The sequence below is a fragment of the Pseudorca crassidens genome, chromosome 14 (assembly GCF_039906515.1).
Source record: "Pseudorca crassidens isolate mPseCra1 chromosome 14, mPseCra1.hap1, whole genome shotgun sequence".
Classification (NCBI taxonomy): Eukaryota; Metazoa; Chordata; class Mammalia; order Artiodactyla; family Delphinidae; genus Pseudorca; species Pseudorca crassidens.
Genome location: NC_090309.1, coordinates 32,526,601 through 32,542,020, shown reverse-complemented (window position 1 = coordinate 32,542,020; position 15,420 = coordinate 32,526,601). Strand labels below are relative to the sequence as shown.

General features: G+C 43.5%; 1 protein-coding gene across 22 annotated transcripts in view; it reads right to left on the bottom strand.

The window, feature by feature from the left end:
• The window catches only part of AAK1 (AP2 associated kinase 1), a 173,399-nt gene that overhangs the window by 50,625 nt on the left and 107,354 nt on the right, over positions 1 to 15,420 (bottom strand). For 12 of the 22 annotated variants that reach the window (XR_010934480.1, XM_067704811.1, XM_067704810.1 and 9 more), the window contains exons 11-14: positions 11,669 to 11,823; positions 10,392 to 10,696; positions 5,470 to 5,718; positions 725 to 967 (exon numbers count right to left, since the gene is read on the bottom strand). Coding sequence is in view for 21 of the 22 variants with exons in the window: in XM_067704811.1 (XP_067560912.1) it covers positions 725 to 967; positions 5,470 to 5,718; positions 10,392 to 10,696; positions 11,669 to 11,823 (952 nt within the window). In the remaining variant the exon portion in view is untranslated. The remainder of the gene's footprint in view (positions 1 to 724; positions 968 to 5,469; positions 5,719 to 10,391; positions 10,697 to 11,668; positions 11,824 to 15,420) is intronic. The other 10 variants (XM_067704813.1, XM_067704823.1, XM_067704827.1 and 7 more) reach the window with 6 other exon arrangements.

Sequence of the window (15,420 nt, the reverse complement as noted above, 5' to 3'; positions counted from 1 at the left end):
TCTTCTAAAGTCCCTCTTGATGCCCTTTGCATTTACCTAATGACTCAATTTAAAGATTTTTAACTTCCGTATATGGTTCCAAGAAAGCTGAGAGCCTGACACTGCATTTACGCAACGAACACTCACTGCAATCTACCTGATGTCAGGCACAGAGCCTGTCACCGGATTTACAAAGGTTGATTAAGCCACGGTGCTTGCTGTGGATGAACTTGCAGGCTAGGTCTGCTAACCATACAAATAAATAATGATAATAGAGTGTGATACATGCTCAAAAAAGGGTTCAGACAAAATTATATATGATACCAGAGGAAGGGTCAAAGAAAATATAACCTCCAACATGGATCTTGATGAATAAATAAGCATTTCCTAAGTGGACCAGGAGGAGAGTGGCAGTTCCACCAATGTGATATAATAGTCCTTGGTCTGTTAACCAGTCGGTTCAGATATTATTCTACAGGCAATGGGGAGCCAATGAAATGTTATCAGCATGGAGAGATTTGATCAGATCAAGAATTTAGAAAACACATGATACAGTATGGGATGGAAGACAGACTGGAAACTGTGAGGCAAGTAGGAAATTATTTCTTAAGATCAGTCTGATCTACAGGAAAATTCAGTTCTCAATAAACACAGACACTCACCCCTACATATACATCTACACACAACTACATACACATGCAAAAATCACACAGCAATGTTCCCCAGCAGCCCTTGCCCACAAAAGCAGTACATACTTGGACTTATTGAGACTGGCCTCAGCTGCAGCTGCTTGGAGCAGCTGGGTTGATTTGCTGGCAGGGACCCCAAAGACTGCGCTGTGGGTCACGTCACTGAGAATCCGCCTGTGCCCAGCACGCTGGGCCTTGGGGGACGATGGAGGAGTGAGAGATCCGAGTTTCTGCCCCTGGATGGTAGGAGGTGGGGTTGTCTGAACCTTTGGCTGTTGTCTTATGGGGGCTTGAATCTGCTAGGAAGAGAGACAAAAGCGTTAAAAAAAAAAAAAAAGGGAAAGGAAAAACAAATAAGCAGACGAGCATAACAAAAATGCCATGTGAGAGCTAACATATGGCTCAAATGGCTCAGTTTATCAAGAACACCCAGAAAGAAAAAAACAAGGCTTTGACGATCTGAGCTGCAGCCTTGAGACTGATACCAGCATGATACTTACCTGGTGCTTATCTATAAATTTCAATCTTCATCGGCAATAATATACAGGGTAACCATATGTAACTCGACCCAGATCAAAGACTGCAGAAGCTATTCCTAGCTTTAAAGACCTAGAGAGTTTCCTAAAGGACCACTTTCTGCTTTAGGAACTCATTCAGAATGCCTCCACAGGGCAGCCTTTAAGCATTCTACTGGCACAGTTACAAGCCCATGAAGGCACACCTCTAGCTAAAACACATTTGAGCTGAGTGATTTCTGCTAAGAGATCCCTTTCTGACAGAGCTCAGACTACTAGTTAAATGAGACAGAATCTCACTGTGATTAATAAATGGCAGCACTTTTTTGCTTTTGTTGTTAACACTCTAGTTCATTGATAGGATGGGTCTTACAGGATTCTGTTTCTGTGGCAACCCCTGAGAAAATATGCAGCATTGGAGCAGTGGGATGATCCTGTTCCCATCTTCAGTTTGGAAATGGCACTGGAGAACCATGTAGAGAATACAGTAAAGAGAAGAAAAAATGTAAAAGCCCTTGATGATGACTGATCTAATAATACGAGGAGGTCTCTTGACATACAGGTCTTTTCCAGAAGGAAGGCAGGACACACTGTCACCACAGAAAAACAAACTGGTGGGAACATCCTTGTGGCCACATAGCGAGTCTTTAAGCATAAGTCTTGATCTACAAAGTTCTATGTCAAGAAAATGAACAAAAATTAATATTAAGAAGGCCACCTAACCCTTTTCTTAACTGTCAATCCAGAAATAAAGGAACTCAGAATATTAAATGCCTCAGGTATTGAACTATCCCTTCCCTCCAGTCCTTCATCTCAGATTGGAGCTGCCCCTCCACGCTGCAAATTGGTTCTCACATTCTGTGTCTTCAAAGATGAAGAGATTTAGGAAACTAGAGTGTCCAGCTACTTGGGTCAGGATGCTGACAGCCTGGGAGCTTCTGTACCTATATTGACTCAGACTTTAATTTTATCGAGGCAGGCTATGTACATGTGAGAGTACACAACCACTCACCAATCGAATGAATGATACAATATAAGGTTCTAATTCCGATCAAATTAAAGTCAAAGGGTAAAGCAGCTGACTGCATCTCTGAGTGAGAAGCAAAGTGCTCTGGGAAGAAGACCAGAGTTCCAGCTCCACAACTTCCTCAGGGGTCCAGAAGTGCATCTGCAACAGCCAGCCTAAAGCCAGTACCCATAGGGGCGAGAAGGGATTTAAGGACAGAACTAGATTTGCTTATTTCTTGCACTTTAAGACATTCACTACACTGAAAAGGGTACTTAACTGTTGAGGCCCTTTATTTTGAAGAGTCCAGACTACCTGGAGAACATTTTCCCTTCCTTCTGCCTATTCTCTGTATGCAGCACACCGAAGAACAGATGCTTCCATCATGAGGACACCTTGTTTTATCACAGCTACCAATTCAAACTGGCTGCCACCCATTCAGCCACTCCCCACAACAACCCTGTCAAGCAGTTTTATTTCCAATCAGAAACTCAGAATGAAGAGTCAAAAAAGACCTTAGAGAACATGGATTCCAACTCCCTCATTTTAGAAGAGACCAGACCAAGGCCCCCTAAGGCTAAGTGCTCACTCAAGGTCACACGGTCAATTGAGGGCAGAATCCATGTCTCTTGACTATCGCCCAGGACCCTTTTCTGCACCATGATGCCTCCTCATCCAAAAATGGGATTGGGAAGGGGGAGGAGGGAGAAACAGACCACAGGGGGAGAAGAAGCAAGGTAGACTCAAATGCCTATCTTGCCAAAGATTTTTTAAAAAACAAAATATATAACTATAAAAGGAGTATAATAACATCAAGAAATGTAAGGATATAGACTAGGGGAGAAAAACCACCCGGACTTCCATTCCACTACTCTAATACAACTGTTCTTATCTTTCTGGTATCTTATATTTAAGTCTATTTCAAGTACATACTCGTCCCATAATCTCATCTCTCCTCTAACACTACCTCATGAGAGTTTCCATACTATTGTACAGACTTTTATGACCATGATTTTTAAAAATTAATTTATTTTTATTGAAATATAGTTGATTGTTTTTGTTTTCTTTTAATATTTATTTATTTTTGGCTGTGTCAGGTCTTAGTTGCGGCATGTGGGATTTTTCATTGTGGTGCACGGGCTCTTCGTTGCGCCGTGCAGATTTCTCTCTAGTTGTAGTGTGCAGGCTTCTCTCTAGTTGTGGCGCATGGGCTTCAGGGTGCATGGGCTCAGCAGTTGCGGCACGCAGGCTCTCTAGTTATGGCGTGTGGGCTCCAGAGCTCGCAGGCTCTCTAGTTGTGGCGTGCTGGCTCAGTAGTTGTGGCACGCAGGGTTAGTTGCCCTGCGGCATGTGGGATCTTAGTTCCCCGACCAGGGATTGAACCCACGTCCTCTGCATTGGAAGGCGGATTGTTAACCGCTGGCCCACCAGGGAAGTCTCTGTAACCATGATTTTTAATGGCTGCACAGGTGAGTTGTTGGAACGAGTTAGGTTGCTTCCATGCTTGTGGCTATTTTTAAGACTGCAATAAACATCTGTGGGGTATGGCCATCCTCCCTTTGCAGATTGTTGTGAGATGGTTGCAGGGTATGCTTTACATTCAATTACTTGCTTCTCTAGCAAAGTCCTACAAAGGGTCACCGGAGAAAGGGAAGGGTCAAGGCTGGGAGGTTCTCTGGCTCCTGGCTGAAGCACGTTCTGTTCCCGTTCCTTCTCTGTGCCCTCAACCACCTACCCCTGAACAAAGTGCTCAAAGTATTTTTTCATTCAAGGAACATGGAGAAGGATCACAGTTCATTCCCAAGGAAGTGGATACTTTTGTCCAGGGTCAGCAGAGGGGGACCCCATAAGAAGGGTATAGTCAGTGGTAGATGATCGCGTCCTCACCCTGAACGATCATTGTTATTATCCTTGAACACAGATCAGGATTCTTCAGTTCATGCCCCAGCTCTGGTGCTATCAGTCTGTGTGTCTTGGGTGATCCCTTTCTAGCCTGGGCCTCAGTTTCTAATTCCATTAAATGAGGACTGGACAAAATAAGATTTCAACTAGCTACATGATACAATAATTTTTTTAAAAACTCTTTTTCCATTAACAAGAGGAACTTTGTCGCTTGTTAAAAATACAGAGAGTAGCTGTCTACCAAACGCCTGCAGGAAGACCAAGCTGTTTCAGAAACGAAGGTGTAAAGACACTGAACACACATTTAGCTGAGACTTAAAGAAGACAATCTATTTACGGCACTGCTTCCTTTTGAAGGGATGTAGCTTTTCTGGTTTAAGATGAGTGACAAAACTCTATTAGAAATCAATCCTCAGAAAGATAGTTTCTTACTTTTCCTTCGTTCTTCTAGTGGTTGGGCTTCCCTGGGAATAAGAGAGTAGCTGTGATACTCTGTCAGCTGGGTATGTAAAATGCCTTTTTCTATCATTATAAAATTTTCTATTACTGTCACTCTGTGAGTACTCATTAAAGGCACTCATTAAAGGTCAAAGTATGATGTGCCTGAGGATGTACCTGTAGAGGTCAATCAGAAAGCACGTAGAGGTCTTGATTCTATACTCAGCCAGTATCTAGAAACGAACATGCCGAATTTCTAAACTGACAAGATGGCTCAAACAACAGTCAGATGCTCTGGTGCCCAGAGGGAGATCAGGCCACGACAAATGGTCTCAGCAAGCGGGCCCTGGAAGGGCGCTGCATAGTAGACTTATTTAGGTGGCCAGTAATATCGTCCAAGACAAAGAATAAACACAAGACTGTCAGGACTCAGGGTACAGGTGGAGGCCTACACGAACCTCCCGAGACTGGGAAGGCCACAGTGGTCAAACTGCCCCCTGAAGACGGGAAAGGGATTAGCTCTAACCCTACCTAGGGCTTTGACTGCTTGACACTGGCACTGACAGAGACAATGAACAGCTCTTTCTGCCAGCCTAATATTAGAGTGAGAAATAAGAAAGTTCATCGTCTATTAATCCCATACTCCTAATTTATGCCTCCCCGCTCCCTTCCCCTTCGGTAACCATAAGTTTGTTTTCTATGGCTGTGAGTCTATTTGTGTCTTGTAAACAAGTTCATTTGTCCATCAGCAACCTAGAATCATTTTTGTAAAACCTTAAGCTTCTAGAGTATACCTCATCCTTTTCCTGGATGTATCGGGAAAAGATCAAATATTTTCACCACCAGGGCGGGGAGCAGCCGTGCCACACCAGCTGCTGCGGCCTCTTTCCCACCCTTTCCCTAGCCCTCACTGCGTGCTCCTCTTCTGGTTGATTCTCACCGCTGGCTCCTGGGCAGGGGCTGGCTGGGGGGCTGTGGCTGGCTGTGCCTGGGCCTGCTGTAGGGCTACCACTGCGGTCTTCTGCTGCAAGGCAGCCTGCTGAGTCAGCAGCTGTTGTTGATGCAGGGTTGTGGCCAGCTGCTGCTGCTGGTAGAAGCTCTGTATCAGCTGCTGTTGAGAGCTTCCTTGGGCTACCACGGGGAACTGAGCGATCGCTGGTTGCTGGGCTGCAGGGTGTACTGCCTGAAACTGAGCAGGAGAAAGTGGCAAGGAATGAAGAGGTGAATAAAAGCCTGTCTCAGAACCATATTCCACAAAGGATGAATGTCTCAGTAACAACTAAGACCGGTGCTGAAGCCAAAGGCAAGGGCAGGTAGGGCGTCTTTTACCTTGGCCTGAAAAGTCACGAGGGGAACCTCAGGGCATGACATAAACACAGCAGCACGTTACACTGACAGGCTCCAGCCACTGCACTACCTGCCTCCTGCAGTGCAGACTGGCTTCCGAGGGGTTTCTGTGCCTGGCCTGAGGGCATCCATCTGACTGTACATCTTGTGACTCCACATGCTGGAGCGTAACAGAAGCTACTAAATGATCTGCTAACCGCAGAAGTTATCCCTCTCGTAAAGGGATTTGGAAATAACCAGGATTAAAATTCTTCCCTACATGAACAGGATGAAGCAATGATGACACTAAGGAGAATAACCTAAATGTTAACTCAGTTATTAAGTCCTCTCAAGCCTTTCTGAAAATCATTTCCCAATAGCTCTCTTTATTATACTCCCATCTTTAAACATTCAAAATATTCAATATACTCTACCACTTAATGATATTTTATCTTATACTGGTAGCATGGTTTCAAGTTATATTCTTTTATAAACTTCCTGAAGACAGGAATACTTCTCTACTCCTCACTACTAAGGACTCTGTGTAAGGCACAAAAACACAGCTGAAAAAAGGGCCTACTGATGAACAAAAGTCAAGATCTTGTCTGTGAAAGTCCAAATACTGTCACTTAGTTATGAAGTTAACTGGGAGGATATTGTTTGCCTACTGGGGCAAAGTTAAAGCGTTAGCAAAAAAAGCAGATATCAATAAATAGCTGGCTACTTATAATAGCAAAATGCTAGAAACAACGAAATGTCTGTCAACAGGGGACTGATTGGAATAAATTATGCTATATATCCTTTAAAGGGAACACTCTCAAGTTGTAAATAGGAATGAAGGATACCTCCATATATGGGATGGAGGGAACAGAATTTTGCAGATTTAAGTTTGAAATTATGTAAATGTTTTACATTTTCACAAAACAAAATTAAACCGAAATTTAAAAAGCAATAACTAAACAGCAAAACAAAGCAAATAAACCTGTGTATCAGATTAATAGCCAAACTCCTAGAAAATAATGTGCTAAACATTCTAGGTGTAAGAATGGCAAAGAAGGGCTTCCCTGGTGGTGCAGTGGTTGAGAGTCCGCCTGCCGATGCAGGGGACACAGATTCATGCCCCAGTCCGGGAAGATCCCACATGACGCAGAGCGGCTGGGCCCGTGAGCCATGGCCGCTGAGGCTGCGCGTCCGGAGCCTGTGCTCCGCAATGGGAGAGGCCACAGCAGTGAGAGGCCCGCATACCGCAAAAAAACAAACAAAAAAAACCCCAAAAAACAAGAATGGCAAAGAAATCTTAAACTGTTTTCAGTAATCATATTGGTATTGTTATCTTGAAACTATAAATCAATTAAGAATTATGTTAATGTTGTTAGGAATCAAGATTTCCAGATGAGAAAGATACAAATATAAAATCCAAGAAGTTAAACAAAAATCCTATAATTACAAATCTGCTTTAGAAATATAAATTTGAATTCATGGTGTATATTCTATTAAAAAATATATATATATGTGTCCTAACTATTCACTGAAAAGGCCTAAAAATAATAACCAACCCATTAGCAAATGGGTATCCCTAGTAGCAAGACTGTGGTCTCTAAATATCATTTCCATTAAAGGGAAACAGCTCCTTGGAGAAATGGCTGATTCCAGGTCAAGGGCAGAATGATTCTGGAACAGCTTGTTACACCAAATAGCAAGGACACATTAAAGGCTACTGGAGTCACAGCCAAAGGACCCAGGAGCCAATCTGAAGAGACTTCCACTGGCCAAAACTGAGACAACTGGGACAAATTTTTTTAACAGCAATGTGTGGAAACATATCAAATATATTAAGATGCATGAACTCATAATGATACTAAGAACAAAACAAAATCTTCATTGTTCACTTCTGGATGGTACTATGAACAAACTCATTATTCTGAAAACTGGTAAACACAGGGAAAGAGTCATGCATTATTTCTGCCTTTTCTGTACAAACAGTACCTCAGGGTAATCAAATATTTGCTGAAAAAGTTCTTTACAGGGGACTTCCCTGGTAGTCTAGTGGTTAAGACTCCGCGCTTCCAATGCAGGGGGTGCGAGTTCGACCCCAAGTTCTTTACAGAAAAATCCAGCCCCGAAATGAAGATGGAATGCTAGAATATCACCGCTTTGCCACCCCTAATGAATTAATGGACTTAGGAAACAAACTGAAGGGGAATATTAAGTGACTGGATCAGACAGACAACGCCAAACCCACAGATTGATCTTAATATTAATAAAAGAGGGGACAAGCAGACTTTATCCACAGTTTCGCTTTCTGCAGTTTCAGTTACCCGTGATGAACAGTGATATGAAAATATTAAATGGGGGGCTTCTCTGGTGGCGCAGTGGTTGAGAGTCTGCCTGCCGATGCAGGGGACGCGGGTTCGTGCCCCGGTCTGGGAAGATCCCACATGCCGCGGAGCGGCTGGGCCCGTGAGCCATGGCCACTGAGCCTGCATGTCTGGAGCCTGTGCTCCGCAACAGAAGAGGCCACAACAGTGAGAGGCCCGTGTACCGCAAAAAAAAAGGAAAGAAAACAAAAAAAGAAAATATTAAATGGAAAAGTCCAGAAATAAGCAATTCATAAGTTTTAAACTGCATGTTGTTCTGAGCAGTGTGACGAAACCTTGCACCGTCCCATTTCGTCCTGGCTGGGATCCCCAACCATTGACACCATCTGCTCCTGACATGCAACCATTGACACTGTCATGGCTCCATGGTTCTGGATCCCAAGAAGCAGATGACCCTCCTTCCGACATATGGTTAGAAGGTCAATAGTAGCCTAACGCTATGTCACAATGCTCACGACATTCACCTCACTTCATCTCATCAAGCAGGCATTTTATCATCTCACATCATCACAAGAATATTTTGTGAGAGACACTACACTCACATAAGTTTCATTACAGTATATTGCTATAATTGATGTATTTTATTATTAGCTATTCTTGTTACTCTCTTACTGTGCCTAATTTATAAACTAAACTTTACCATAGGTATGTATGTATAGGAAAAAACACGGTATATATAGGGTCTGGTACTAGCTGTGGTTTCAGACATCCACTGGGGGTCTTGGAATGTATCCCCCACAGACAAGGTGAGACTACTGTATGTCTTGTGATGTTGAGACTACTGTATGTCTCCTGATGTGATGCAACTGGAAGAACAAAGGACTATCAACCTGAATCAAATACTGAGAGGCCTCAAGAAACTACCCATTTACACAGAGGGTGGTGGAACATATTAAACAACACCACAGGGATGCAATCAACCAAATCCAGAATGTGGGAAATTCTACAGGACAAACGACCCAGTCGTTTGTCCTGTAGAAAAAAAAAAGTGGCAAAGGGGAAAAAAAGAGGAGGAAGCCACCTATGGCTAAAAGGGGGACTTAAAAGATATATTGATCATTATAAAATGAATATATTCAGAGCAAAAAAATGTGAAAAAATATACAAAGCAATTTAAATTATGACACACCAGAAAGAGTTAAACACTACTGGATATTTGATGATAATAAGAAATAATTGTTTTTCTGCTTCAATTTGATGATGGTGTCATGTCAGAAAAAAAAAAGAAAAACAAAAAAGAGTCATGTACCAAAATGTTCATTGCAGCTCTATTTACAATAGCCAGGACATGGAAGCAACCTAAGTGTCCATTGACAGATGAATGGATAAAGATGTGGCACATATATACGATGGAATATTACTCAGCCATAAAAAGAAACAAAATTGAGATATTTGTAGTGAGGTGGATGGACCTAGAGTCTGTCATACAGAGTGAAGTAAGTCAGAAAGAGAAAAACAAATACTGTATGCTAACACATATATATGGAATCTAAGAAAAAAAAAAAAGGTCATGAAGAACCTAGGGGTAAGATGGGAATAAAGACACAGACCTACTAGAGAATGGACTTGAGGATATGGGGAGGGGGAAGGGTAAGTTGGGACGAAGTGAGAGAGTGGCATGGACATATATACACTACCAAACGTAAAATAGCTAGTGGGAAGCAGCCGCATAGCACGGGGAGATCAGCTCGGTGCTTTGTGACCATCTAGAGGGGTGGGATAGGGAGGGTGGGAGGGAGGGAGATGCAAGAGGAAAGAGATATGGGGACATATGTATAACTGATTCACTTTGTTATACAGCAGAAACTAACACACTATTGTAAAGCAAATATACTCCAATAAAGATGTTATAAATAAATACATAAATAAATAAATAAAAATTAAAAAAAGAGTCCTTAAAAACCAGCTTCCTTGCTGAGGTTCCCTGGTGAGGTGCAGAATTCCCCATGGCCTGAGAAGAAGCAGGGGAGGGCTGTGAGTGATGCAGTGAGGGCTTCACTGTGTGAGGTTTAGTGTCTGCCATCTGTGAGTACGACGCTGTGCCGGGTCATGGCTCTCTGTCTTCCCAGGGCTTCCCAAGGAAGACACCTGCACGTAGTGGACCTTTTCACAGGGATGACTCACATATGCCAAGCGAGGGTCACATTCACCGCCTTACCTGCTGAGCCTGGGCCTGCTGCTGCTGCTGCTGGTAGAATGTGCCCGCTGGCTGCTGTGCAGGAGGCGGTGCCGCCTGCTGCTGCTGCTGCTGCTGCTGCTGCTGCTGAAGGAAGAGCTGCTGCTGGTGCTGGGGTGTGGCCTGGGCCTGGGTGGGCAGACCCTGGGCCTGCGTGGAAGGCGGCTGCTGTGGGGTGGGCGGAGCCTGGGGCTGCTTGGGCTGAGACTGCGGTAGGGGTTGGCTGGGTGGAGGCTGGGGTTTTGGTTGAGGAACGCTGGCTAAAAGGCCAGGCTGATTGCTGGATCCTGCAAGGAGAATAAACTCCATATAAGGGCTCAAAACTCTTCCAAACGAAAGCGGCTTTCTTTCTTGCCAAAGCAATAAAGAGGGGGTGATCAGTGGACAGATAATCCCAAGATCCATGGGCTTCTCACTGTCCTTGCACCTGGAAGGCCCTTCCTTCTTCTTGCCATACTACGTGCTTCATATTTTTCAAAACATGGTCCAATAACAGTGTTCAATGCTTGTCTCCTTCAAAAAGTCCTCCTTTGCTCACCATCCCATTTAGTCAATTACTCCTTTAGTCAGCACCCTGAGGATCTACATATTCAACCGGACTTTGATGCTACTGTACATAAACACAATCTTTGCATTTGTGGCACACTGCAGGACCAAAGCATTCTTTGGTGGTTTACATGTATGTTACACAACCCCAGTCTGGATGCCTGATTGTAAGTAAATGACCACCAAATTCACCAACAGCAGCTTCCTGGTAGGGGGAGTGATGGCTGTGTTCAGTTACTTGATAATTTGGATCAATCCTCTTTACGAAAGGAAACTCAGTCCGCTCATTAGAAATGGAAAAACAAAACATGAAGAGGTGACAGATACCTCAAGAGACAGAGCATTAAAGAAATAATTCCTCTGTGTCCAAAAAGATTTTTTTTTTTAATGCAAAGAGAAGTATATGAAATAGAGAGGGAGGCAGGGGACGAATGGACCACGTCATAAAATCAGGGCCAAGACTAGAAAAAATAGAGACAACAGGCTTCAGTGGCCTTGGAGATCCACTGGAGAATTCAATGTGAGGCCTTCCTTTTGGCCAGCCATGACCCGTACAACTTCAACGGCAGCTCATCTCCAGTTCCTTGAGGAAAACCATTACTCTTTACATGTCTCTAGATTCCATTCCAGGAAAAACCAGGCTTTCCAAGACTTCTCTACAGTCCAGGATGACAAAGAGGTGTACCAAGTTTCAAACCGACCTAGTTACTGACCTGTGGCCTGAGGTGGGGGCTGAACTGTGGCCCTCTTACGAGGTGTCAGGGCTGGCTGGATGGGAAGGATTCCTGGGTTGGGCTGAGTCTGTCCAGCTTTAGGCCTCTGGCGGGGTGCTATTGAAGTCTCTGTGGTGGGAATGGGATCTGTCAGTCTAGAAAGAGAAAAGGTGAAAAAAAACCTGCCTGTTAAAGGGTGAGAAAATGAAGAGGGGGCAGACAGAGTACATGATGGATAACCTTTCACCTCCACATTCATCCAAACCTTCCATATCCACTTAATCAACATTTCCCAGAGGGTATTCCGCAGGATGTTTTGTGTTACTAGATGTTATGAAAAAAAAAAGGTGGGCAAATAAGTTTTAACACACTGATCAAAATAGCAGATTCCTTTCTAGAAAAACTTTTCACTTGTGAACGTGCAAGGAATACCTCAAAGACAGCATTATATAGAATGCAACGTTTCTCAAACTTTTTTGATCTTGGGACCATTTTGCCTAATACTTCTTAGTATTTCCTAGAATCTACTTTGATGATAATGCAAAGAGGGGTTTAAAGCAGGTGGTTTTCAGATGTACAGGGACTCAAACCTGATTCGAACTAGCTGTCAAAATGGTCTCTCTATAATAAGAAGCATCAAATGAGTTAATCCAATAACGCAACTAGAAGGAATAAGTAAATAACCCAAGATAAAGGATTTGGGGAGTGTGACAGGAACTCTATTTCCTCCAATACACATATTTGCTTTTTTCCATGGTAATAAGAATTTTTAGCTGGACATAGGGTCACCCAGAGTAAAAATCACATTGCCCAGTCTCGCTTGTAATCAGGTATGGCCATGCGTCTAAGTTCTGGCCTACGTGGGTTATAAACAGATTGTTATGTAGCAGTTTCTAGAAACCTTAAGAAACTCCGTGCATGCTCTTTGTCTCTCTTCTTCTTTGGCAATTCCTTGATCCTGCTGCTTGGAAGAGGGATGCTGCCATATCGGCCCATGAGGGCATGGCCACAACCATAGGGATGGTGGAGTGATAAGCTTAAAGCAGCCTGGGTACCTGAGGGCTTTGTGGAACAGAACTCCGTATCAGCCCTGGATTACTTGCTTCCAGATGTTGTTTACTTGAGAGAGAAAAAAAATCTATCTTATATAAGCCACTGTCATTTGCACTTTCTAGAACTCACAGCCAAATCTAATCTAAATGAGTACAGAGTGTAGTCTGCTTGCTCCTTGCGATGGTGCTACAGCCCAAGTGGTAGCTTCCCTTGATTTCGAGCAGTGCAGGAAGCTGGCTACTAGCTAACTTAGATCAGAGTGGCTATCCTTTGAAAACACACTTTAGGGAGTAATAGCTGAGGTGAAGGCCAAAATAAACAAGCTTCGTGAATATTTCCAAAATATATCTGGCACAGCCTCCATAAAATGCAAAATAGGAAGCAGAGCAGCTGGCCCCGTGTCCTTCCTCATGACATGTCTCCAAGGCAAGCCCATTCTGGACCCTAAGGCTTTTCACTGGCATCCTGCTCTCATGCTGGGTGGAAAGCTGGTAATATAAAAGCTATCACATCGGAGAGGCTGTGACCTGGAGAAGGGAGGTGGGAAGGAAAACAGGACAGATGCTGGGAAAGAGGAGAAAGGGGTAAGAAAGATCAAGCCAAGGGTGAGGGAGGTAAACAGACTTCTGTAGAAAACCAAACGCCAAGAACTTCCACACTGGTCTCCTAAGGGTAACATTTTTAGAATCGATGGGATTTGGAGTCAAAGAAAACCGTACTTGAACTCTAGCTCCCCAGTAACTAACTGTGATAACAGGCATGCCACTGAACCTCTTTTAGCCTGGGGTCCCTTATGTATAAAATGGAGACAATAATACCTACTTTATGAGGCAGATGTGAACATCAATGTATCAATAACTGTAAAACCATTTTATAAACTGAAGCGTGCTCAAAATGTTAGTTTGTATGGACCTCAGTATATTGTAAGAAAATACAGATCTTGAAGCCAGCAGATCTGGCTCTAAGTTGCCCTATCTGTGTGATCCTGGGCAAACCACTTAACGTGCAGAGTAGAAAGAGTGAGGATGCTGGAGTTCTGGTTCTTCTGCTAATCACATACTGACTAACTACCCTGAGCAGCTGACTTACAATTCTGAGTCTCTGTTTCCTCATCTGTGAAGTGAGAACAGCAACAACCTCACAGATTTGTTTTAAGGGGGGGAAAAAGGTCATCTTATTTATGTAAAGTACCTAGTATGGTAGCTGGTATATGTGATGCCTCAATGAATAGTGGCTACTTTAAAAATAGAGTTTGAGGACAATTCCCTGGTGATCCAGTGGTTAGGACTCTGCACTTTCACAGAGGGCGAGGGTTCAATCCCTGGTTGGGGAACTAAGATCCCACAAGACGCGTGACGGGGCCAAGAAAAAAAAAAAAGGAGTCTGAAAGAAAAACCCACCTCTCAGGACTGGGGAGCAAATGTGATCACGCAAATGAAATCACTGCAGATTATATACAGAACAGCTTAGATCCAAATCTCTTGGCTGTAAGGTCTGTATATTCTTGCAGCATTACTGAGGTCCACACGAACTAACAGATGGGCACCACAGAGTTTATATAAGTTACACAGTCACAGGAGTGTTTGATGTTCTCATCTGCCTCATGATGTAGGTATTATTTTCTCCATTTTACACAACACAGTACCACTCAAACGTCAGCAGGTATTATAATTTTTATAAATGTGTGTGCTTTGTGGGAATGGATCTTTGCTTAGCCTCTATACATACCAAGTCTGGGCCTAGTACAAGATGGCCATAAGCCCAAAAGATTAAGCTAATTAAATCAGCCCCAAAAGCAATGCCTAGAGGTGATCATGGCAGACTTACTAACATATAAACAGAATGCAAAGTAACATCATGGACGTAGTTTGCTAAGTTTGTTAAAAACCAAAGTCTTATTACTTTAGAGTCACATCTGGAATAGACACACAACAGGCATTCTATAAATATTCAAGAATTTTCTAAAACAGAAGTTATTTTACTATTCTACTAAAATTCATATATTCCCATCTAGGGTGCTTTGTTGATATAATTTGCACTAAGGCTTCCTTGGCATGGGAGTGTGGTAGAAAAGTAGGGTATAAACAATTCTGGGACTACCCTGGGAATTTGCCATTTGGAAGACATGGCAGCCATGAGGATGCGCCTTGCAGACCTTCGACTACAAGGGTGTAAAAGACCAAGTGGCTCAGCTATTGTGCTCCTGAAATCCACTGCCCTGTGTGCCCCGAGGCCACGCTTCCCAGAGGCTGCTCTCAGCCATAATGTTCCAGCCACAAGGATATTAAGGCAGGCCGGTTCCTAAAAGACAGGACTCCTGGACAATGCACCTTCCTTACCTTGTGTGGCAGGCAGTCCAGGTCACTTGGAGCCAACCTTCTCCTCCCTGCTCTGGGTCAGACTTCCATGCTTTCTGATGGCTCTCCCAGCTTCCTCGGCACCCACTCTATTTTCTCGCACAGGGGCATTTCCCCAAATAAAACCCTAGCTTCTTGACTCCTCTCTTGACCTGCTACTTGGAAGAACCTCCGTTATTTAGAATGTGATTACCTAAGATCCATAGGCTCTTTTGCTGTTCATGGACTCAATGCTTTGACCTGTACTTTCCTAATGTGGCTGGAGCCACAGAAAGTAAGATTTCCTGGAGATTAATGTGGTGGACTAGGCTATGCAAAGGCCAGGACACATGTTTAGCAATA